At 35.3% G+C, this 27,448-nt stretch overlaps 1 protein-coding gene across 1 annotated transcript in view; it reads right to left on the minus strand.

Moving 5' to 3' along the window:
* The window catches only part of LOC122815764 (deleted in malignant brain tumors 1 protein-like), a 671,312-nt gene that overhangs the window by 318,029 nt on the left and 325,835 nt on the right, over nucleotides 1-27,448 (minus strand). Inside the window, exon 6 of the mRNA XM_044088533.1 lies at nucleotides 21,575-21,889. Within this exon, the coding sequence (XP_043944468.1) occupies nucleotides 21,575-21,889 (315 nt within the window). The remainder of the gene's footprint in view (nucleotides 1-21,574; nucleotides 21,890-27,448) is intronic.

Consider the following 27,448-nt stretch of genomic DNA (forward strand, 5'->3'; position numbering starts at 1 on the left):
GTCCGGTCGCTAAATATCATGCTGCGGCGACAGCAAGTAAACATTAACGTACACTAAATGTAAAAACAAAAAACACACAACAATTCAAGTAAAACAGACAAAATTAACCATTTCCCATATAATATTTCTCATTCCCTCACCTCGAACACAAACAAAATCAAAACTCATGCAGTCGCAAATACACCACACACACACTACATAACCACCAGTTATAACACAACAAAACCAAGCATTCTCATAAAACCATTCACTCACCTATATTCCCTACAATACCTGTACACACACAACTCCAAAAATATACATACTAAAAACACACCACACATCCCTTGCAAAGTGAAAAACACACACCATACCAAATGTCCACATCAGCATACATCTTCTAAAACCGCATACAACACCACCATCTAGTGACCAATTACTAAAAGTACATATATTAAAAAAATTAATACAAATTAACACTACACCACATTTCAACATACCCATAACTTGTAAAACATAACTACACGTTATAAACTTCTACACTGCTTAAACTATTTTATAACAAGCATCACCTACCCTTTTTGATTACATCCCTTCAAAAACAATAATAAAATAAAAACAAACTGAAAGTGTGGACTATTTTATCTCACAAAAAGTGGAAGAATACAAAAAAAAGCTAACAAAAACCTAAATAACAACAATACAAATATAATACAAAGCAAACTAACACCATGGTATAATAGCAATAACCCACTTCTGGGTGTGGGTAATGCTGGATTTACCACGTTGTCTTTGTTTGGTCCCTCGGGACCAAACCACGCCAACCGTGGGTAAATCCAGCATTACCCACACCCAGGCGTGGGTTATTGCTATAAAACATAATCATTACAATAGTATGTTTTTCATATCAAGATATGGAGACTAATATATAATATACAGCAGGTTGACTGTGTGTCATTATTAATAATTTTTGGGATGGTACCAACATCAAAAAGATAAAGGGAGCTAGGGAGGCATTCTTTTTTTCTTAGTGATGAATGTGGTAATGAAGTACATGGCTGCTCATTTGGAACAACGAGGAATTCATAATAATTACTTTTAAGTTGATGATTTACTGTTAGTTTCGAAGAATTAACATTTACTTGCATATTTATTTGAGGGAAGGGAAAGGCCTTGAGGGGAAAGTGGAATTACAAATGAGGAGGAAGGAATGTAATGGATATGGCACAGACATCGGGAAACCAAGTATATAATCTATTCATTGGCAATAAAAGCATCATGTCTTACTTCTGGTGGACAAGAAACCTCGGCATTCTAAATGGGTTACTGCAAGTGGTATGGCCTAATTCAATTGGCCAATTCCTTCTGTTAGAGCTTTCTGGTACAGAGACAGGCTTGCCTCATTCATTTTCAATGATCAGAAAATTCACTGTGGTAAGCCGTCTCTCTGGTCACAATGTATGACAATGAGACATTCTGGAAAGTGACTAATGCTAATTAGCCATGTGCTCTCAAGGAAAATACCTGCTGTAAGTGATTTATTCTGATGAGTAATTAACAATCACTCATCTATGAAAGTTAGTATGGCTGGCTATGATAATTAACACTGCTAAAAAAGGGCTATCTCTTATTCAAGTCAATGTGACAGACACTTTGCAGGTAAGTTTAACAAAGTTCAGTGGAGAGGTCATGGTGGGAGAGTGTGTGTGTGTGTGTGTGTGTGTGTGTGTGTGTGTGTGTGTGTGTGTGTGTTCCTGTGTATGTGCATGTATGTGTGTGTGTGTGTATGTGTATGTGTGTGTGTGTGTGTGTGTGTGTGTGTGTGTGTGTGTGTGTGTGTGTTCCTGTGTATGTGTGTGTGTTCCTGTGTATGTGCATGTATGTGTGTGTGTGTGTATGTGTGTGTGTGTGTGTGTGTGTGTGTGTGTGTGTGTGTGTGTGTATTCCTGTGTGTGTGTGTGTGTGTGTGTGTGTGTGTGTGTGTGTGTGTGTGTGTGTGTGTGTGTGTGTGTGTGTGTGTGTGTGTGTGTGTGTGTGTGTGTGTGTGTGTGTGTGTGTGTGTGTGTACTATGTGTCCCTGTGTGTGTGTGTGTGTGTGTGTGTGTGTGTGTGTATGTGCACGCGTGTGTGTGTGTGTGTGTGTGTGTGTGTGTGTGTGTGTGTGTGTGTGTGTGTGTGTGTGTGTCTGTCTGTCTGCCTGGGGGTCAGGTACGGGAGCAAGAATGCAGCTGTGTGTATAAGAAGTGTATGTATGTTATTGTGTGCGTGTGTGTGTGTATGTGTATAAAATAACTGAGCATCTGTGGAGATGTCTGTGAGTCTGTCTATGTGTATGTGTGTATGTATGAACATCTACATGTCTGTCTGCATGAATGCCTGCATGTGTATGTGTATGTGAGAGAGAGTGAATGAGAGAGGTTCCCATGCCAGTGTGATGCATGGACCACCCATGGAAATCACTGCACAAAGTGCTTTTCAGTAATAGAATACTTAAGGGGGGTCCAGAGACATGAAAATCAACCAGTAATGAGGTCTTCCTCATTGCAGATAATCATGTTTCAGAGAAGCTTTTTGATTTTATGTTCTAACTTTCAGTAGGTTTAATTAAACCACAATAGAACGAAGCAAATATTAGAAAACAACCAAATCAAAAATTCAGTGAGTACCAGCTCTACTTTCCTTAAAAGTTTATTGAGCACAGTCCAACTTCTCTAGCGCCTCGGCCACAGCCTTTACAGAGTAAACAATTTTCACTTTTAAAACCACAATATATATGGAAAAAAGTTAATTGATTCAATCAAACAATTAATCAATTTAAACACATAAATTTAATTTACTTTTTTCCATATATATTGTGGTTTTAAAAGTGAAAATTGTTTACTCTGTAAAGACAGTGGCCGAGGCGCTAGAGAAGTTGGACTGTGTTCAATAAACTTTTAAGGAAAGTAGAGCTGGTACTCAATGAATTTTTGTTTTGGTTGTTTTCTAATATTTGCTTCATTCTATTGTGGTTTAATTCAGTATGACCAGTGAGTCCATGTGCTCCTTTCCTCGTATTTTTAGAGAAACAGGCATGGAATTATTTAATCGCAATGGTGAATCCAGTAATCGTAACAATGTTCCGCATGTGAGCAACAGTGATACTCATTCTTTTGGTGTGAAAAATACTGCACCTGATGTTTCTGGAGCTGCAGGAATGGGAATTATGAAGAAATGGGAAGATTCCCGCAAAAGAACTACTCTTAACCCTTTTGCCATGGTGGGTAAGAAATCAGAAATCTCAGATAACCCCGATGCACAAGAATTATGCTCAAGACTTGAGAAGTTAATTTTCAAAGAAACTTCAGTGTTTTATAACATTGGTAGCTTACAGAGGTACTGTGAATTAGATATTATGCCACGTGGTTTAAGATCTATTAAAAATCCATCTACTCCTTTTGACCTCACAGATGAGATGGAACTCAGATTCCAAGAACGGTGGATAGCAGCTGCACACCGTTGCAGTGTTGAATGGGTTTCCATACTAATTGAAAGAGACAATATAAAAAGAGACAAACTTGTTACTGAAACCAAACAAGTATGTGAACAATTAGTTAATATCACATCAAGTTCAACATTAGAAAATTTTCTCGTCAATATTAATACCAAACTGGCTAATTATGAAAAAGATCTTATAGATCGGAAGAAACATAAATTAACCAGGGATATTCATGATTATGACCACAACAGGGCGTTTGTGTTCTCTACTAATCAAAGAATAAGGAAAAAGAATGTGACCTTTCAAAAGGGAAATCCGGTTTCCGAACAGTATAAAAATAAAAGTTTCCTGTCTGGTGAGAGTGGAGCATCGTCAGTGGAAGAAGACGAAAGAGAAATGGAGAACTTCCCAGATCTACCAGGGGCTGCCAATTCGGAAGCATTTCGGAGAACCTATTCGGAACCCAATGGACAATATGCCAATTCTAAGAAAAGGGGATGGCCAAGTTCAGAACGCCAGAGAGACTCGGGCGATGGACGGTACAAAAAAGGTAGATGGACATAACTTGATTATTGAGACTTCAACTACAGATTATGTTGTTAATTTGTCTATTTATAACTTTGACAGTATAGAACTATCTATTTTGGAAAAAGGTCTCAAGTTTGTACCTACCTGTCTTCCAAAGAGACATGAGTTAAAAATTGAATTATTTAAATTATGCCGTAAAATGAATTTGAAAGAATATTTTTTTAAACAAAATGAGTGTTCTAACAAATGTGTTAATATTATTAGTGAACAGTTTTCAATTAGCGACACAAAGTGATGAAAGCTTTTTTTCCTGCATTTCGGATGATGAAAGTGAAACTAATGCTTATAGTTGGTTAGACACTAGTAGTCTTAAAAACACTAGCTCTTTCTTACCTCCTTGCAGGAATGCTAATATACAAAAGTTTGATCATATGCTCAATATTATGTTAGATAAAGAACTTGAAGATTTTTTGAGTAAAAAATTATGTTATAATTTAACGAAAGAAGAATGGAATAAATTACAGCTATTAAGTAAGAATAATGACATTGTTTTTAAGCCTTCAGACAAGTGGGGGTAAATTGGTTGTTCTAAATTTAGGTGAATACCTTGATATGTGCATGAAACATCTTGACATTGTTGCAGTGTACCTTAGGATAGATGTTTCCCATCTTAAGGAAGCAGAATTAGAATTTAATGCTTTATTACATAAAGGCATTAGATTACATTATTTTACTAAATTAGATGTTGATCGTAAAATTGTAATCAAAAATAGTAAGGTAGCAAAATTTTTTTGTCTACCCAAGGTACATAAAAGTTTAGATCGACCACCCGGTCGACCTATTGTGTCAGCATATGGATTTTTTACTTATAATTTATGTACTTTATTACATGAAATTTTGTTAAAAGAGGTTCTTATACTACCATTGTATATTAAAGACTCTTATGATTTCCTTCATAAAATTAAAGATATATATTGGGTTGAAGGAATGTATTTTATTATAATTGATGTGGTGAGTCTTTATACGAATATCTCTCATGTTTTGGGTTTGGAAGCTGTAAAATTTTTTTTGGGTGAGAGTCCCAAAACATATTACATATTAGAACTTGTTGAATTTTGCTTAACCCATAATATTTTTGAGTTTAATGGTACACTTTATAAGCAAATGATGGGAACAGCTATGGGGGCTGCATTTGCCCCTGCTTATGCGAATTTATTTATGGGATTATTTGAAAATAAATATCTTTATAGACATCAATTCTTTAGAAAATATGTCATTAAGTATTATAGATTTATTGATGACTTAATCTTTATCTGTGATGGTGGTTATAATTTTTCTACTCAATTTATCAAGAATTAAATAATAATAACTTTGGTATTAGTTTTGATGATGTACAGATGGGGTCCCAAGTAAACTTTTTAGATTTTACACTTAAAATGATTAATTGTCAGCCAATACATACTAGTATACATAGAAAGTTTGACAAGATTAGTTGGAAAATGTGTGGCAGTAGTTGCCACCCTAATCACACCTTAACAGCTATTCCATATGGAGAATTTATAAGAATTAAAAGACTGAGCACTGATAGTAAATTAGCCTTTGATGAAGCTTCTAAGGCAGCTGCTATGTTTATTGCTAGAGGATATAAACAATCAGATGTTATGAATAGTTTTAATAAAATATTTAATGATATTAATATAATAAATGAATTTGGGAGTGTGTATAAGAATAATAAACATAATAAGAAAAAATTGAATGAGGAAAAAATGTTTTATGTTACAAAATACACCAATTTTTCATATATTATTAATGGATTAATAAAACAATACTGGAATTTTATGAAAAAAGAAATTGGCTCTTTAAAAAATACTGACTTGGTTATATCTTATAAGAGAGGAAAAAACCTTCAAGATTTTTTGGTACATAGCATATATAAAGAACCTAGAGTAAATATGCTAACTAATATTAATTTAATAGGAACTTTCCCTTGTGGTAATTGTTCCATTTGTAAATACATAGTTACTGAAGTGAAGAGAATTAATGATAGAAATTTCACCACTAGAGCTAAATATTCATGTTCCAGTAGAGGAATAATATATACAATTTTTTGCTCTTGTAACAAATACTATATTGGTGAAACCAAGAGAGCATTAGCAGATAGAATAAAAGAACATGTTAGAGATGTGAGAAATAGAAAAATAAATAGTCCTGTTGCAGAACACTTTAATAATGAACATCATGGTAATATGAATTGTATGAAAGTTACTATACTGGAACATGTACCATTGCATTTTAATAATACAGAATTTCAAAAAAATGTATTGAGACAAAAAGAATCGATTTTGATTATGAAATATGGTACTTTGTCTCCACATGGATTAAATAAAGAATGTAACTGGCAGAGCTTTATTTAATGTTATAGCTTTAAATATTTTAAATTTATGTGTTTAAATTGATTAATTGTTTGATTGAATCAATTAACTTTTTTCCATATATATTGTGGTTTTAAAAGTGAAATTTTTTTACTCTGTAAAGGCTGTGGCCAAGGCGCTAGAGAAGTTGGACTGTGTTCAATAAACTTTTAAGGAAAGTAGAGCTGGTACTCAATGAATTTTTGTTTTGGTTGTTTTCTAATTTCAGTAGGTTTAGCCTGACTTTTACAAAAAAAATGAAATTGTTGATTCACCCTTTAAACAAATCTTCATATCTCTAGAACCATAAGAGTTACTACAAAATTGTTAATGGATAGCTATTCAACACAAATTATTCTTTACAGTGGTTACATTCATTCAATTCTAAGTCTTAAACTGCATTTTATAACCCAAAATAAACACAGTTATTTCTTAATTTTTGAAGTCTTGTATAAACAGCTTACAGTATATCAGTAACCACTTAAGCCACACAAATATACTACCAGTAACATTTTTCTTCATACTGCAATGATCTTTAAGTAGTTCTGTCCATATCACTTGATTGTTCAGATATATATATATATATATATATATATATATATATATAGAGATATAAAAATGATTATAGCATGGATAAATGGAATACAGTAATATTCAATATCATTTAAGCTGCATTCCACAGAAGTCAGATATTAACAGCATTTTGTTTGCCACCATGTAAGCTTTAAGCTGAAATCTTCTAATATGCTGTGTGTAGCATGATTTTTGGAATTAAACCAACAAATGATACTACCTGGAGGCATGTAAGAAGTAAATAACTGAAAAGAAAATATCTACTAGTAAATGGCATGGGACTGGACAAGCACTTTTAACCAATGATGATCTTTAATGCTTCAGAAACAAAAACTGATTAAGCATTTTCATTTTGTATAAAAGGACCCATCAGAATTATTTTCCACTTAATCAAACAGTCTTATTGAAAAGAGGACTCAAATCACGTGACTCAAACAAAAGGTCAGTGATACTAGTGCAAGAAAGTGTAGAACCAAGATGTAGTTAAAAGAGAAGAGCACAATCAGAGGTGCAAGGAGAATAGCTGACCCCAGAGTTGGAGTAGCAGGCTCTCTGCACTTCTTTGTTTGTTACAAAAACAATCCAATTAATTAAAATCCAGCACTTGGAAATGATTAAAAGCAGTCCAAAACCATTTAGTTAACTTCAGTTTAAAAAGATATTTCAGCATTGATTAATTTATGGGTAACTGTTTGGAAACCTTCATTCATATAAATGGTGGTAATTAATATGCACTGATAACTCATGGTATATTTTGAAATAAATTAATGTATTACCACTGATGATTAGTATTGCAATTACATCCAGATTATTTCACATATATGTATATTTGTGGATTTTCATCTGAAAATATATTTTTCTGAAGTTACAAGGGGCTACAAAAGATTGCATTGTGTGAAGTAAAATTATTCAGTTTTTTTTTTACAAAAGTTCAATAACATGTTATTAGTGACTGTCAAATATCTTGAGGGGGTATAAAATATTACTAGTTAAAGAAAAAAAGAGTAAGTTAATAGAACATACTTATCAAACTATTGAACAATGAGAGTTCAGTTGGAGGAAATAAAGGAAACCCATTGAATTAAAGACATCTGACTATGTATTATCAACTACATAACTGAGAGTGCAGCTAAGGAAACTCACATGCATGTCACTCAAATGGCATATGTACAGATTCCGCTTAATCCATTAAGATTTGCTGATTGTTTTATGAGATTGCATTTGTTTAAGGGTACACATGAAGAACTTTTGATTTAATATTAAGGGCAATTGTTGAGCGATCTTTTTTTCAGTATAATTAAGAAATCCTAGGACCGGAAGTGGTGAACACAACCACAAGTTTGAATATAATGCTTCAGAAACAGGTGTAACATGAATCACATTTTTATTCTTCTACATCCAAATGGTCAGTTTTCTAAGATCTATGGGGCATTACTTAATAGTTTTCATAGTGTGTGCATGACCTGTATGTGATCTAAGGGTTTATATTAGATCTTCAAATGCTTATTTTGTCAAACACTGAAATGTCGACACCTAAACGTCGAAGTCTAATAAATGCGACAGGCCAAGCAAATTTTTCCCCCGGGAAAAAAATTTGCTTGGCCGTCATCTGGGACTTGCCCTTTTCCCTGATATACAATTCTGGAGTTGGTATATTTAGTTAGGGGGAGTGTTGGGGGTGTGCTGGGTGAATCCCCCCACTTGATTAGTGTTTTATAATTTGTTTGTTTTTTTGTTGGCAAGGCAAATTTTTTCCCTGCGAAAAAAATTGCCTAATTGGCCTATTGTGTTTATCATATTTTGAAGTTTAGGTGTCGACATTTCAGCATTTCAGAACCTAAGCATTCAAAGATATAATATAAACACCAATCTAAGGTAGATTTTACATAAAACTGACATCTGATATTATTTAGATGGTTTAAAGAGTAAAGTAACATTTATCAGTACAACTTAGATAATTACATAATGAAACAAGTAAACAAAGTTAATTAGGGTAGCAAAAATTGGACAAATCAAGCTTCATTTGCAACAAAATTATATATGTATTACTTACACATCATGGAACAATGGGGAGACAGTGACAGGGTATTACAAATTTTGCTTGAAAAGGTAGTAGTGATAGGAATTAATGTTTGCATGTTATTTTTAAATGTCACAGCTATTCTTTTCAATGTTGACTAACTACAAAGCACAAAGTATGTGCATTAGCCTAGCTATTACCAGATTATATACTTGACACAGAAAGAAACAGAAAAGATTGTTTATGAAATGCGATTTTCTAAAATATAGTAACAACTGGAGTTATCAAAACAGGATATTCTGACAATGATTTTAGGTAACATCAGAAAGTCCATTTTACAGATTATTTCAAGATTTTAAAGAATTTGCTTTTGTTTATAAAATTTACTATCAGAATGCGGTGGTGGTGCTGCGGTAGCATTGTCGCCTCACAACAAGACGTTCTCCCATTCGATTCTAAGCTAGAGCGTCTTCTGTGTGGAGGCATGCATGAATGGGTGTACCTTCATTAAAGACTGTGCATCAGGGCTGAGAACTCAGCACATAAAAATCCACTGCCAATCATTAGCAGACCGGAGTTCCGCTGTGGCGACCCCTAACCGGGATAAGCCAAAAGATACAACAACAACTCTCAGAATGTCAATGAATTCATTACATATAGACAGTCATACTAAGATGCAACAAAGAATTATTACAGAAGATTATGATGTATATCAGCATATGATAGATACAGGGATTTTCATAGCCGTCACATTTTAAAATGTATTACACTGATGTATGTCATTGACAAGATTTATTAGAGTAGAAAGAACTATGATTCAATATGAGGCATTTACCATCTGAAATGTTTAAATGGTATTTGAGATGCTGTCTTAGAAGAACAGCAGCTGATCAGATTATTTAAGATCAATGCGTTTGTAGATTTTGCTAATGTTTCATTGACAGGGTTACATGACAACTATCTGTTACTTAAATATGCACATTTGTTTTGAAATATCACATATTTGAAGGGAAGTTGTTAGAATATGATGAATAGAATATTGTTGTATGTCAATTGCAATATGCCTCTGTTTTTCTGAAATATATTTTGTAAGCTTTTTTCTCTTCTAGCTGCAGTTACAAGTCAGGTGAGCTCAGGATGAATATGCGATCCACTCAAAGTATCCTTGAGTATATGATTAAATATTCTATATGAATTCTGATAAATTAACATGGCAGCAATGACGTTTTGCAAACATGCACACTGTCTGTGTTAGAAATTGTGCTAATACAAGCTGATATACCAAGGGGACGAAGTATCATGTGCTCACTTGCCTGGTAACAAGAGAACTTTTAGCCACTCTTGTTACTATGAGGCTAGCATAACTAGTCTGATTTGTTTTATAATTTTGCAAATATGTCACAGAATAGGCTGGCCTTATGTATGTGTTATACTGCAGTACATTCTGGTTCAAATTCTTACAGATAATAAATCTTGAATATGCTATCAAGATAATTTACATATACCTCAGATTCTTATTTTTACTGCTGTCTTGGCAAAATCTGTGAATCAAGTAGTAAACAAAGAGGTATTCAGCTTGTAGTCATTTTATTACCAGTAGAGTAAAATTGTTTCCTTGTACACTTAAATCAAATTGCACTTAATGGTCACAAAATTAAACTGTCCAATACCCTGAAAAAATGATTTGAATACATGAATGTTTTTCTTGGAATTCAAGTGAAACTAACAAGAGAAACAAAATATTGACATTGAGTGTAACATCTTCTGTAAAATATGGGAAGGGTGATTGCTGTTTTAATATTTGGGAAACATATTCTCAGGTACAGATTCAGATAAATTTTGTTACATTAATGGACACATTTTTCTGACAGTGCAACAAAAAGGGTGTTACTAAAAAAAAAACTGTGCTCCTTTTTTCCTCTCTAAGTACTTTTTTGCCCACCATGCTGGCTGACCATCAAGTCTCCCAATATGGAATCTGTCCATTAATTCTCTCAAACTGGGCACACTCAGCTGAGGAGTATGAGCTCTCTGGAAGGGCTATCATTCAGGCAGAAATGAGGGTGGTTGTTGTCCTCACCAGTATACTGACAATGAAGGCATATTTTTTGATAAGTTATAACCCCTTCCCTCAGTGGAAGACAAGTGATCTGCATCACCATTGGGAACACTACTGTATCCACAATGGGAATGCATGTTCCCATGCATTTGCAGTGATGAGTACTGCCAAAACAGCTTGTAGACCAAATGTCTGCCCCTGGGCCATCCAATGTAGCACTTCCCTTCTTCCAAGAGATTCCGGTATGTCTGCCCCTGGGCCATCCAATGTAGCACTTCCCTTCTTCCATGAGATTCCGGTATGTCTGCCCCTGGCCCATCCAATGTAGCACTTCCCTTCTTCCAAGAGATTCCGGTATTAGTCACTTTCTTTCTCTCCTTTCTTCCAGGACAGGCACATGCATCTTCCCTATTCCAGTTCCAACAGATGTCTGAGATGCTAATGGAATTTAGATTGATGTGATCACAATAAGGCATTTATCCCACTACACGAATACACCTGGCTGATCTGTGCCACTTTGCCACCCTTTTAAGTAATTTTTCATGGTGCAGTCAAGCTGTTTATAACTAAATAAGAGATGACTGCACAGTACCAATTTCATATTCACATTTGAGCATATGAAAATACAAAAGAATTTAAAAAATGGCTATGGGCAGCTACAAAAATTCTTTTTATTCACTGATTAAGGACTTAAATCTAGCTAATTACTGGGAAGTGCAGAGAAGTATGATTTCTTATTTAAAGTATTTAGCTACATTCTTATTCAGCTGTACTTATTGTGTGACTATGGTTGTAATGTGACAGAGCTGGATTTTACCACACAAACCTCAGACCAAACACATAAGCCTGGATATGCTGAGGCACTTAAATTAACCTGCCTAACAGCAATGACCTGCTAATTGTATCCTGAGAAATAAGTACCTCCAGCAACATCACAGAAAACATAGACAGCATGTAACATGAAACATACATCTATATGTACCACAAAACATACATCTATAATGAACATACTCACCAAGTTCAAAAGCCCTGAAGTCAAACCTCTGCACAATCCAGTATCCTAGTCATAGGTGAATCCACAGTGAGACACACTCACCAGGCTATGCAAGGACAGGGCCACGGTCAGTTGTCACACAATTTCTAGGATTCACCACATCACAAAAGCACTCAAGTCCTTGAAACAAAAGTATGCATATGACACAGCCATAGTATGTGTGTTAGTATAAATGACTTATAGGTTCATAGGTTCATAGGTAGGTACTAGGCTATTGGCCCTGGGGCCTATACAAGCCCAGACAAAAAGGTACCCTGGCATTTGCCACCCAAGAAAATTATTTTTCTATGCCACTGTTGAGCAGAGCCACAGAGGTGATCCCCGGGGTGAATTTCCTATTTCCCATCCAGTCACCAAGATTTTTCTTGAAGAGTGCTAATGAGGAGCTTTGTTTGATATAGACAGGTAGTTTATTCCAGAGTATGGGAAGTCTCTGGAACAGGAATCTATCCATCCGGCATGTTTTGTTTATTGTGGTGACAAGGTTTAGGTCCCTAGAGTGGTAGCTTGGAGGGATTGGGATTTATAGGTTCATAGGTTGGTACTAGGCTATCAGCTCTAGGGCCTATACACGCCTAGCCATAACAATTCCCTGGCTATTTCTTCCCACATTATTTACTTTCCTGAACCCCTGTCTAGCAGGGCGACTGACGTGATCCCTGGGGTGAATTTCCTTTCTCCCATCCAATTGTCAAGGTTCCTCTTGAAGAGGTCCAAAGAGGCACTCTGCTTGACATGTATGGGCAATCTATTCCAGAGTCTGGGGAGTCTCTGGGTCAGGAACCTATCCCTCCAGCATGTTTTGTTTATTGTGATGACAAGGTTTAGATCCCTGGAGCGTGTAGCTCTGAAGGATTGGGATTTCTTTAAGTGTAGCATGTCCAACAGCTTTGGGTTTGACATGGCCTTGTATGTTAAGCAGAGATCGCCTCTGAGTAGATGATATGCGACAGAGTATAGCTGGAGATTTTTAAGGTGGTCAGCATAGGGCATCTGCTTTAGGCCTGTGATTCTTTTAGTGAGGTATTTTGGAGACCTTTCTAGTTGTTGCAGATGTCTTGAGAGGTACATACCAAATGAGGCGTTGTATTCTATAATGGGTCTAATGAGGGATGAGTATAGTGGGACAATGACCTCCTTTTTTCTGGATGAAAAGCCCTTCATGATGAGGTGTGCCACATAGAAGGATTTCCTGACTGTTATGGCGATGTGGTCATCGAAGGTGAGACCACTGTCCACCTGTATCCCTAAGTCTCTTATCACACTTTCTGTGTTTAGTGTACTGCCACCTATATGGTAATTCAGACATACTGAGACATACCTAGACTATATGAAGAGAGGCATAATGGAGCACTCAGAATATACATCACAGACAGGTAGGAACATAGCCTTGAGTGGCATTCAGCTATCATCAAGAATGATGCCACAACACAAACAAACGATAACTGATTTCAGTAATTGGCTTAGCTTCTGGTGTCATTCTAAGGAGGTACAATATAAATCAGCCAAGGACACGATGGTAGATAGTCCTAACTGCTTTCCCTATACCTATTCCCCAAGGCTTTATATATTGATTAAAAACTTGTTCACCCCATTGTTCTCTTTTATTTAATGTTAACCTTCCAAACTTCCCAACATAACAAAACAGAATCTGGATAAAGTAAAAATATTACTGCTCAAGGCTAGTAGCTTTAACAAAAACTCCAATTGCTAAAAACTCTTCTTACCCTGGAAAACAATGATATCTGCATCATCACAGACCATGGGTATAAGACCAGTGAAAACACTCTATCGGTGCAGGGTTTCAATACGTATAACACATTCAGCCCCACTGCATCAGATGAAGGTGCTAAAGATGATGATGTATCCATCTTCTTAACAAAAATATTTAATCTCCAGATCCCCTAGAACACATCTATGTCCAACTTACTATTAACAAAACCCTTTATCACATCATAGGTTCATAGGTTCATAGGCTGGTACTAGGCTATCGGCCCTAGGGCCTATACAAGCCTAGCCATAACAATTCCCTGGATATTTCTTCCCACAATATTTACTTCTCTGGACCCCTGTCTAGCAGGATGACTGACATGATCCCCAGGATGAATTTCCTATCTCCAATCCAATTATCAAGCTTCCTTTTGAAGAGGGCCAATGAGGCACTCTGCTTGACATGTATGGGCAGTCCAGAGTATAGTGAGTCTCTGGGTCAGCAACCTATCCCTCTAGCATGTTTTGCTCATTGTGATATTTTGTTCATTGTGATGACAAGGTTTAGATCCCAGGAGCATGTGGCTCTGAGGGATTGGGGTTTCTTTAAGTGAAGCATGTCCAACAGCTCACGGTTTGACATGGCCTTGTATGTTAAGCAGAGATTGCCTCTGAGTAGACAATATGCCACAGAGTATAGCTGGAGTTTTTTTAGATGGTCAACATATGGCATCTGCTTTAGGCCTGTGATTCTTTTAGTGAGGTATTTTGGAGACCTTTCTAGTTGTTGCAGATGTCTTGAGAGGTACATACCAAATGAGGCGTTGTGAGGTATTTCTGTGGCCTTTCTAGCTGTTACAGATGTCATGTGAGGTACATACCAAACGGGGCATTATACTCTAATAGGTCTAATGAGGGATGAGTACAGTGGGGCAATGACCTCATTTTTTCTGGATGAAAATCTCTTAGTGATGAGGTGTGCCACATAGAAGGATTTCCTGACTGTTGTGGCAATGTGGTTATCATAGGTTCATAGGTTCATACTAGGCTATCTGCCCTATGGCATTCATAAGCCTAGCCAGAATACATGTGGCTTACGCCACCCCTTCGGGTGAGAATACTATACCCATTAGTTTGCTATACCTCTGTCCAGTAGAGACACAGAGGTGATCCCCGGGGTAAACCTACGATCTCCCATCCACTCATCAAGACTCCTCTTGAACAGAGCCAATGAGGGGCTCTGCCTAACATGGACCGGGATTTTGTTCCATAGCATAGGGAGTCTCTGGGTGATGAATCTATCCCTCCAGCATGTCCTGTTCATGTCCGTGCTGAGGTTTAAATCTCTTGTTCTCGTGGATCTGGTGGATTTGGATTTTTTGAGGTGGAGCATGTCCATTAACTCAGGGTTGGACATGGCCTTGTATGTCAGGCACAGATCGCCTCTGAGCAGGTGGTATGCGACTGAGTAGAGCTGAAGTTTCTTCAGTCGAGCAGCATATGACATATGTTTGAGCCCCTTTATCCTTTTGGTGAGGAACTTTTGGAGTATTTCCAGTTGCTGCAGGTGGCGGGTAAGATACATTCCGAATGGGGCATTGTACTCAATCATTGGCCTGATAAGTGAAGAGTACAGGGGAACAATGACTTCTCCTGATCTGGATGTGAAACCCTTCATGATTAGGTGGGCAATGTAGAAAGACTTCCTGACTACCTTGGCAATGTGAGTGCTAAATGAGAGGTTACTGTCAACTTGGGTCCCCAGGTCCCTGATAACCTCTTCAGTGCTTAACAGATTGCCATCTATGTGGTAATTTGGGGTTACATTGTTTTTCCCAAAGGGTATGACTATGCATTTTTTGGCATTTAGCTTAAGGCCATGGCTCTGGCACCAGTTATCTGTTTCCATGAGACCTCTCTGAAGGATATCTGTGTCCGCTGGTGTTTCGATTATGGTGCCCAATTTGCAGTCGTCTGCAAACTTTGTTAGCCACAATCCCCCTATGTTTGCCTGCACTTCTGAAAAGTAGATGCCGAACAAGAGGGGGCCCAGGACAGAGCCCTGTGGGACACCACTTGTGACTGGCTTGGAATCTGACATGGCACCAGCAATTCTGACCCTGTGTGTTCTGTCTTTGAGCCAGTTTGCAACCCATCTTGTGATATATGGGTTTACATTTAAGTTGGTAAGTTTTTCTATGATACCCGAGTGATGTATTGTGTCGAAAGCTTTAGCAAGGTCCAGGTAAGCTGTGTGAACAGCCTTATCAAAAGTGAGACCACTGTCCATCTGTGTCACTAAGTCTCTCATCACACTTTTGATGTTTAATGTACAGCCACCTATGTGGTAATTCATGGGTACATGTTTTTCTCCAAAGGGGATAACTATACATTTCTTGGCATTAAGCTTGAGCCCATGGCTCTAGCACCAGGCATCTGTTTTTGTAAGGCCCTTTTGAAGGTAGCTAACTAAAGGACTTCCTCTATGTTCCCTTCAGCCCAGACCTCCTACTGAATAAGTATGAAATCTCTATGCATTAAGGCAAACACCATTTTCCTAGGAGATTTCAACTACCCCCCCCCCCCCCATTCACTAGGAGGGGTATACATCCTCAAACATGACAGAAATTTCAATCAAAATAAACTTTCTAGTTCCCCCCCCCCCCCTCCATATAGGGAGAAATAAAATCCTGGATGTAGTCTTTACCAATACAGGACATCTTTTCTCCCTACTACATATAACTTCCACCCTGGTCAAATTGGACCACAAATCAGTTATATCCACCTTAAGACAGGTGGAAGCATCTGACAATACATTGATATTCAGAGGTTATGCCAAGGTGATCTACTAAAACTGAGTAATGATCTAGCTAAATTCAACAGCCAGTTCAATCTTGATGACTCCATTGCTTATTCAGAATACTTGTAATTCTATGCACAAGTAAATAGCTGCATTGATGACTTTAAAAATAACCCCCTGCAGTAGAAGCTTAATATGAATGGTGTATGTAATAAAAGAAAGAAAAAAAACCCTCATTGCATGGGAAAAAAATGTTGCTGTCAAGGTAACAATAATGCTCTTTGTAAAATTAACAAAGAACTCTGGACCCTGATTAAGTCAACCAAAGGAAGATATGAGATGAAGTCATGAAAATAGCTCCCCATGCAAAGTGTAACCACAAAACCTTCAATAACTATGTTAGAAATGACAGCACAATGCCCAGCACTGTGCATCGACAATAGTAAAGGGTATCACATACAAAGACCTAAACAACATAACCAGTATACTAGAAGCATACCTCTCAACTGTCCAGATTTTCACAGAATATCCAGATTTTTGCCTCATGTTTGTCATCTGTTCTGCATAATAATGTTTTTTCTGTTACATCACAGAGAACTGAAGTCACTAAATCATGACAGCCATTTGAATTTCAGACTTCACATCCTTCGACAAATGCATGATAACACAAAACCTGTTTTTCTACCACCTTTCTATGATTATAAGAGCAATATTTAAAATATGTCCCTATTTTTGGGCCTTTGCCCCCCCCCCCCCCCATGATTTTAAGCTTTGTCCAGATTTCTTGTGGTAAGAGGTTAACTAGCAGACAAATTTAGTTCAAACTTTACTCCTCCTGTTATATTCACAGATCACATATCTGCATTGACACCCCCTTATGTCAAAAAAAGAAGGCCTCAAGCCCTATCCATGGCCAAGAACACTAAAAATAATGGGCCAGATAGCATCTAGCTCTGCTTACCGGCTAACCTGAAATATGACTTGCCAGACCCCACTACAGATGTTATTCAGTATCAGCCTCCAAGCAAGCCTCATTGTAGATGAAAGGAGGACAGCAACAATCATTCCCTTGCACAAAGATAGGGCACCCATGGGCCCAGATAATAAATAAGCCTGACCAGCCTTATCTGTAAGGTTACGGTAAGGATCATTAGAAAAGTAATAAATAAGGGCATATGAGCCAACAAAATATCAACCAAAGCCAGTTCAGATTGCTCAAAGGAAGATCCTGCCTACTAAATTAACCTGACTGACCTCTATGAGAAGGGTAGTGAAGCAATGAATAAAGACAAATCAGTGCACGCCACATACCTTGACCTTGCAGTTCCCCCAAAAATTAAGGTGGAAGGCTGTGTATCCTGGGACTTAGTCTTTAGGCCACTCCTGTATGGCATTTACTTCATGGAGGTCAAAACAAATGTTAAGGGTTTATTATGGCTGACCCTGTTTGAAGACAACTGTAAACCTGGTACCAATATAAATGTCACAGAGTACAGCAACATCAACTAAGAGGGCCTTTCCCAAGCAATTAGCTGGTACCATAACCATAAACTAAAACTAAATAACAAGAAATGTATAATTGTTTCTTCACTAAGTATGATTTTCTTTTATCACACTGACAAAATTCCCCTGAAAGGTGATCGTATAGTCAGGGGTGTGGGAGCCTACATCAATAATGATATGTTCTTTGATCACCATGTATCCACTATCATAAGGAAGTCCTTTCTCATCGCACAATTTTGCCTTGTCTGTCTACTGACTGTCATGTTGGCTACTAATAGGCAATGTCTGCCTCAAGTATAGAGCCTAAAAAGACTCTGTCCTGTCAGGCACATTACACATTCACAAATCCAGTGGTAGCATGAACACCCACTCAATGGGTCTCAAAATGTGGGAGAGATAGGTATATATCACAGAGTATATCTCTATATGTACCCATTATAGAGACTACCTCTTCTATAGAACTACTTTTCACTACACATGATAGCTATGAGACTTGTGATTATTATACGTTCATTGATAACACCAGTACTATAGACTGTGTAACTGTGACAGTAAAGACAACCCTGGAACATATAACAAGAGTGTACAGACCACCAAAGTCAAGTGCAGATGACCCAGAGGAATTCATACATTTCTTACATGAAACACAGGAGGGAAGAATAATATTAGCTGGGGACTTAAATTTACCATAAACAGACTGGAATAATATTGATTCAACAACGCTAGTAAAGAAATTATTCACAGAGTATATTCATGAACAACAAATGCTTTGGACTGTAAAAAACCTTACCAGGGGATGGAATATACTAGATATTGTTTGTGTTCCCAAAAAAAGTACTGTAACTTCAAGTCATGTTTTACCACCACTGATGTGCAGTGATCATGGGGTCATAAAGGTTAGTTTGTTGCTAGATAATTCTGCCAAACTGAAATCTAAGCCAATGCACAGAAGGTTAATTACAGATTATAGGGAAGCAAAACAGTTACTATATAAAACTAACTGGAGGTGAGGTGTTCAGTGGAAAAACTACAGGTGGAATGTGGAAAGTTTGAAAGAGAAATTATTTGAGTGCAAAAAGTCAAAAAAATGTTTAACATCAGGATCTATGCACACAACATCAGGAGGGTATATTTCCATAAGAATAAGATACCTGATTAAGGTGAGAGACAAAGAAAATTAAGAAATGGAAGAGAGGTTGAACTACAACTTTGAAAACTGAAATAAATTAGCTGGACAAACAGATTAAGCATGGTGTTAGACAAGAACAAGAAAAAATAGAAGAAAATTTATATAAAAATATTGAGCATAGTAGGAAACCTTTTTATAGATACATAAGATATGGAAGGAGTAAAGATACACAAATTGATAAACTGTGTGCAGATTATAAAATTTATTCTCAGACACAACAGATTATAGATATATTTACAAAATCTTACGCAAAACAGTTTGGCTCCACAAAAGGGGTGGTAAGTTGTCCTAGTGACATCCAGGTAACCCCAGATATTGGAATCAAATTAGATTATATTGAAAAAGAACTGTGCAAACTGGATCAAAACAAAGCACAGGGAGGTGGGTGGAATATGTAACAATGACCTGAAAACACTTAAGCAAGAACTTACACTGCCATTACATTTATTATTCACTAGGTCATATAAATTTGGGGATATTCCTCAATATTGGAGACATGCACTCATTAAACCTGTCTTTAAGGGAAAGGGGAGTAAGACAAATCCAGAATCATATAGACCCTTAAGTCTACTTTCATGTTGTGGAAAAATAATGGAGAAGGTAACACTGGCTAAATTATTGTCAGAACTGGATAGGTTGGAACTTGAAACCATATATCAGCATGCATATGTTGAAAATAAATTTATTACCACCTGTAACATGATGTTCTATAACAATATAATAACAGCTATGAATGAAAATTTGTGCTTTGATGTGATTTTTATAGATTTAACTTTAGCATTTGACAGGGTCATGCACAAAATACTGATCAGTAAATCAGTACAACTAGGTATTCATGTACTGTTGATAAAATGGATAGCTGCATGGCTAACAAATAGGACATGGCAAGTATCACACACCAAATGGACAGGTGAAATCCTTGGTTACAGTCAAGCTGTCCGACAGGGCTCTGTACTAGGCCCTTACCTGTTTAGATTGTATCTTTCAGACCTTACTTTTTCATCTGAGGTGTTCTACAGTCTATATGCTAATGACCTGAAATTGGGTAAACTCATTACAAGTGTTACAGATAAGACATGTCTGCAAAATAATTTGACTAAATCGACCATTTGGGCACAAGAGAATAATATGTTGATAAATACATCAAAAACTAGGCATATGAGATTTGGGAGGCATAAACTGAAATCAAGCAAAATGAAGTCATTGTTTGCTAGTTACATTAGACCCAAATTTGAGTATGGAATAACAATATGGAAACTCTATAGGAAAACAAGCATGAATAAACTGGAAAGAGTACAGTGGAACTATACTAAGGGCATCCATGGATGTGAAAATCTAAGTTATTATAAAAAACTAAAATATCTGAACTCATACAGTGTCTCTTATAGATATTTAAGAGGAGATCTTATTCGGGTATATAGGGCATTTAGGGACAACTACCTCTGGGAATGTTTGGGGTTATCAAAATGTACTACAGAATCATCAGATAACCTATGTAGACGATTCTATAGGAATGAGGAGTGTACTAATCAGTTCTCTGACAGAGTAGCTGATCCTTGGAACAGACTACCTAATTACATTAAAGCAAGTCCTAGTTTAAGTATTTTAAGAACAGCCTGGACATTTATCATGGGAACAAGTGTTTTGGCATATTGGCAAGCTAGAAGGGCTTTAATGCCCGTGCTTGAAACATTTTATGCATGTATGTATGTATGTATGTATGTACATGAAACAAAGTAAATTCTATTTCTCTATCCAAATATAAATAGGATGAATCGATGGGAAACTGTAAATTCACCCCTGGTTTAACACCCATGTCCCTCATGGATAGGGACAATAAGTGAATGTCCCAACATATCTTTGTTTTATCCAACTGTATGAAAAATATAAGGCTAAAACTACTATGGGAATTTAAGTCTAGGCTTCTTAAGACCCTCTAATATCAATAGCCTGGTAAGTACCTATCAATATATGAACCTAAAAGCTGTTGGAAAGTAATCATTGTATCTGTTACATGAATAAAGCACAAGCAAGTGAAGAAATAGTGAAGAAAACACTTAATCCCAAATAACTAATTATAAAAAGAATTGCCTGTAAACCATGCTTGCATACTTCTACCATTCTATGATGGCAAGTTACTCAAAAATGAACTCTGTCTTGTAGGCTTTTGTCAGTTTTAAATATAAGAAGAATGCAATAATAATGCACAATTTCTACCTAACTCTTGTTTTAAAACACTGTACAGCATTTATTAGTTTTATATCTCTTACCTGAGCATGAAATGCGAATTTGTTGTTGTGATTTACAGAGGGCCTTAGTCCACTGCTGACTGGGGCACAGTGACAGTGCTGATTCATATCCATAGCAGTTTACATTGTTAAGCCAAACTCCATCCTGTCCTCCTTCATTATTAAGGTCAGTTTCTGTATTATAAGAATAACCACAAAACAGCTCCCTGCACACTGCAGCAGCAGTGCTATAATGCCAGTTATCACTACAAGCACGTTCCCAGCTGGAGTTTACGTTTACTTCAAGTATGCCGTTGCAGCGGTCAGTGCCATTTACCAGTCGGACGATTACTTCCCCTGAAATGTTTAAAACACATTGGTTATCACCTGCAATGTTAGTATAGTTATCCTTCTAACAGTGTCTTAGTTGAATAAAAGCACAATTCAAATCTGAACGAAAGAGACTACTATATGCCATATTCCAGAAGTTTCAGTTTTGTAATAGCCGGATAATTTTGTTATATGTTCATTTAGATTAATTAATCAAATGGGTACACCAGACTGATTGGATTAATCACAGCTTTCTTTGTTCAGCTTTTCAAAATGCCACTTAATGGACTAAATCAAGGTATTGGCATTTTTTAAGGGAATTTCTCTTCTTCCCCGAGATGTGAGTAGGTTTACCACCCGAAGTGTCCATGTAATATAAAATGTCTCTGATTTCATGATAAAGTAGGATGAGGGGATAGCCTGTCTATAGGTTGTATTTTGATAAGGTAGAACTACTATGAGCTGGATGGATACATTTGCTAAAAGCAGGTGAGACTGACACAGACACCAGTTACAGAGATCATCCTGTGCATGAGAAAACCCAATAAATTATCAGTCTTTAACTATTGAATTATCATTTTTCCCTCTTCATTTGTTTAAAAAGAAATATGCATCATTTGCTCTTGTGAAGTTCTCAGCTAAAACTTGCAATGCCTTGTAGAAAAATACATTAGGAATGGGAAGGGTCAGGAAAACATGGAATGAAGAGAAAATGGAAAAGTTAAAAGATAATTTTAATTAGCTATTTTGTCATATGATTTGTAATGTATATCATTTTACAAACTGGAACCACCAGTCTTATTTTTTTTGGGGGGGGGGATTAGGAAGAACATTTGCCTGCCATTCCATTAATAATAGCAATAACAACAACAGTAATAATAATAATAATAATAATAACAATAATAATAACAACAATAATAACAACAACAATAATAATAATAATAATAATAATAATAGAAGATGTTTAGCATCTATCATACTCACTTGGGATTCTTTTTTTCAGTTTTCTTAAGAGATTATAAATATTCTCTAGAAGCCAAAACAGATATACATCTGTGAATAATCTAATCTTGCTTCCTATGAATTTATTACCTGAGAAACTTGCTTTACCCACATAAAAAAAGAGATAAGAATCAAAGTTACTACAGTAGCAGCTTTTAGCAGTCATGACCCAACTTCTCTTCTATAAAGATAATGGAGTGGAATGTATCTCCTTTTACAAATCATATATTGGTATAACTCTATGGAGGTATACAGATGACTTTAATCTGCATAAATACATTCTTCCAGGTCATAAACACCATTAGGAAAGCTGCTTCTTTCCATCTATTCTTATAAAAGATATTGTTTCTTCTTCTGTACGCAGGCATGATATTCTTATGTTTATGCTTGTCCTTATAATTCTGAGGTGCAAAATTATAAATTTGCACAACTTGAGAATATTGTTAACATGTCCTTTGGACCCTTTCCCAGTTGTGAACTATACCTGATATTATTTTAAACATCCAGTTATGGAATTCTTGATAAATGGTTATAATCCAAGGAAAATATCATCTAATTTAAGGGATAATAATGGAACTGGAATTCTACAATAAAGCTGATGATTATCCTGCTTAATGATGCCAAATTCCCAATGAAATCATTTGCTAAAAGCAGCATTCTAAAGGTCCGTCATAACTTCCCTGGAAAACTGTTTTCATAATTGTAGATCAACATGTATGCTTTATTATGGCTTACCAGCATTTTGAGAAACTGTATTGACATGTTACCAACAAAACAAATTAGTGTGGCTATCCAAAATGTTGACCAGTAATCCAAAAAACCAGAAAGCCGCTGAGTAGTATGCAGTTACTGAGGTTCGTCAACTAAATGAAAGTGACACCGCCAATGTTCATTAACGCTTTTATTATACCAAAAAACACACGCATTTTCGTCCCTTACTGCAGGACTTCATCAGATAAAATGACATGACAACTTACACATTTTATATAGTAATTCCAATTAATCAACCTATAAAATATTATCCATTTACTTTGAATAAACCAACCAATTTCTTTACCTCATTAATATTAAATTCAGTTGTGCAAATGTGATTTTTTACTTAATTACATTATAAAATCATATTATAAAATAAATAAAACTCATTTATTGATCTTAATGTGAATATTTTTGTACTTGATGTTAATTCTATGGGAAAGTTAATTATATAATTCTTAAGAATACATACTTTAAAAAAAAACTTTTGTACAAAGTCTCTTAGAAGCACAGGAATCCAGAAAAAGCTCCCTCTAATGTCCAAATCCTATATTACCTTGAGTATATACATCTCTCTTGTCATTCTACAACTATGTAAATATTATATATTATAAATATAGATAAATAAATAAATAAATAAATATGTATAAATATATGATATATAATAATAATAATAAATTAAAACTATTTAAAATGTGTCTATTTATTAAACTACCCTGAAGATACAACCCAGGAATTCAAACTTTGTTAGCTTTCACCTTCAAAATAGGCCCAATAGATAAATTCTCATTTAACCCAGGTTTTTTACATGCATCCAAGTATACCTGCCACCACAATTCTCTGTTTTCTAATAATTCCTCCATAAACCTCCTCTAACATCCTGTTTTACTTGCTCCAATATAAAGAATAAATATTTTGCTCCTGTACAATTTTTAAAGTGCCTATATAGTGCATTAGTTTCCTTCCCTTTTCCAATATCGTATATATGTTCGTATATACGTCTTTTGAATACCCTTTCCGTTTTCCCAATATAAAAAGACTGGCAGTTTTGACAAACTGCCAAATATACAACTCCTTGGGTATTACAATTAAATCTTTCTTTACTTTTTATAATTCTCTTCCTACTTTCAATTAAAATTTCTCCTTTGTTCATAATGTAAGGACACTGTGCACATCTCCCACACTTAAAAGTTCCCACTTTCTTATTTTCTCCATTTTTCTTGTATTTTCTATTTCCTTCTATTTTCTTCTTTATATTAGGTGGGTTTTTAAAAGTCACTTGGGGTGTTATATTTTTAATCTCTTCCAAATCAGGGATGGCAGAAAATCTCTCCCATTCCTTCTTAAATATTTGTTTAACATCCTTACTTAAAGTATTAAATTCTATAATTAATCTTTTTACATTCTTATTCTCATTTAAATTTTCATTTAAATTTTCATTTTTCTTGTTCCGGACGTCATTTTTTACCTCTTTTATTCCTTTTATTGGTTGAAATTTTTCTTTTCTACCGATCTCAACTTCCTTTCTTATTAACCTCACAAATTCACCCGGATAACCTCTTTCCAAAAACATTATTTCTAATTTATCACATTCTCTAGAAAAATCATCTTCATCACTTGTCATCCTGGAACCTCTCACAAATTGGCCTTTTACAATATTTTTCTTACAATGGATAGGATGAAAACTGTCATAATGCAAATAGGAATTACAGAATGTGTCTTTTCTAAATACCTTGGTTTCAAATTTTCCATTTTTCTTATAAATTTCCACATCCAAATAATTAATGACTTCTGAATTCATTTCATATGTAAACTTTAAGTAATTTGTTGTTGAATTTATATAGGAAAAAAATTCCTTAAATTTTTCTTCACTTCCTATCCAAAATATCACTATGTCATCTAAAAATCTATGATAAAGTGACCAATATTGTCTAAAGTCCGAATTAACTATATATCTCTCTTCCCATTTGCCAAGCACAATATTGGCAAAGGTGGGGGCAAATGCTGCCCCCATCGAAACCCCTGATGTCTGTTTGTAATATTCTCCATTAAACATTAAATAATTATGTTTTAAAATGGAATCCATTAGGGTCACCGTAGTCACTTTTTCTTCTTGAGACAATTTTTCATCAAAATATATACTTTCTTCAAATAACTCCATACCTTCCTTATGTGGTATGCTAGAAAAGAGATCCATAACATCTATTGTAACAAAAATTATTTCTTCTTTGTATGTATTTAATGTGAGTTCTCTTAAAAAATCCCACAAATCTTTTAAAATAATTTAATTGTTCATCCATATGTGTTTAGCTTTGTTGTCTACATATTTAGCTAACAGGGTAATTTTTGCTCCTTCCGCTGAAACTATTGGTCTTAAGGGGGGATTGGTCTGATTCTTATGAATCTTGGGTATGCCAAACATTGTTGCTACCCTTGGCTTCTTTACCTCTAAATATTTATAAGTTTTGATATCTATAACTTTATCCATTAATAAATTTTCCAATACCATATCAATTTTCTTGTATGAAACTGTCAACTCATTTTTTGAAACTATTGTATACTTTCCTCCATCTAAAAGTATTGAATTCATTTTTGTTTCATAAATAATTTTCTCCATAATGACAATCCCTCCCCCCTTATCTGGTTTCATTACCCCTAATTCAGGATTTTCCATTATTTCTTTCAAAACTTCAAACTCTTCTTTCTTAAAATTAGTTTTATATTTGTTCTTATACTTGTCTTTCCTTTCAAGTTTCCTAATTTCTTTTTCTAATACATTCTCAAAGTTTTTTATTTGAGGTGCTAAAGGTGGGTTATATGTTGAACTCCTAGTTAATTCAGTAGTTTCAACGTTATTTCTTTCTAAACCCATTTTAGAGGCCAAAACTGTTAAGTTTATTTTCCTAGTAAATAACTTAATATCTAAAATTGTATTAGTTACATTTCCTTTTTTCACTGGGTTGTATTTCAGGCCTTTACTAAAAAGTCCAAAGTGTTCAGTCTTTAAACTGATGTTACTAAAATTATAAATTATAAAACCTTCAAAACTACTCTTAAATTCATTCTCAAATTTAATACCCTCTTCAATAACTAAGTTATCAGTGGGAACCGGGGTACTGACTAAAAATGTCTCCCCCTCCCCCTTCTCCCCCCCCATCTGAAAATTTCTTTCATTGTTGAAAGATGAATAATATTCTTGATTTCTTTCTTGCAAGGGTGGGAATTCTATGTCATAATCTTGTTCTATGTTCCTTGTTTCCACATGCTCATAGTTAAACAACTTATTATTATTATTGTTACCATTCTTAAAATTTCCTTTCATGTTAAAAATTGTAGGTTTTGGATAACTATTGTTGCTAGCATATTCCTTTATGTCCCTGTTTAACTTTCCCATTTTACGTTTAATAATATCTTCACATTTTAAATCAATTTCATTTCTCATTTGATATCTCTCTCTTTCTTGTTTGATACCAAATATCAAGTCCTTTTTAATATTCATATCCAGCTCATTAATTTCTTGTTCAAGCAAAACTTGTTTCCTTTCATTTTCCTCAATAATAAGCTGAATAATTTCTAAACCACATCTATTGAAAGCTTTCACTAAATTTACATGAAACGTAGACCCTACTTGCACATTGTTTGGGTATTTATATACCCTGAGTCCCTTAGGGACTATTTCTTTAAGTAAACATTCATTCAAATATGCATTTTCTATCCTTAGAGTTCTAAAGTTCAACATCAATTTATGTAATTTATCAAGTTTTTCAATATAAGTATTGTCATCATGAATTATTTCATTTGCAGTGTCACTATCCATTTTAAATAAATAGT

Source organism: Protopterus annectens, chromosome 1.part1 (genome assembly GCF_019279795.1).
Source record: "Protopterus annectens isolate FY-2018-M chromosome 1.part1, PAN1.0, whole genome shotgun sequence".
NCBI lineage: Eukaryota > Metazoa > Chordata > Ceratodontiformes > Protopteridae > Protopterus > Protopterus annectens.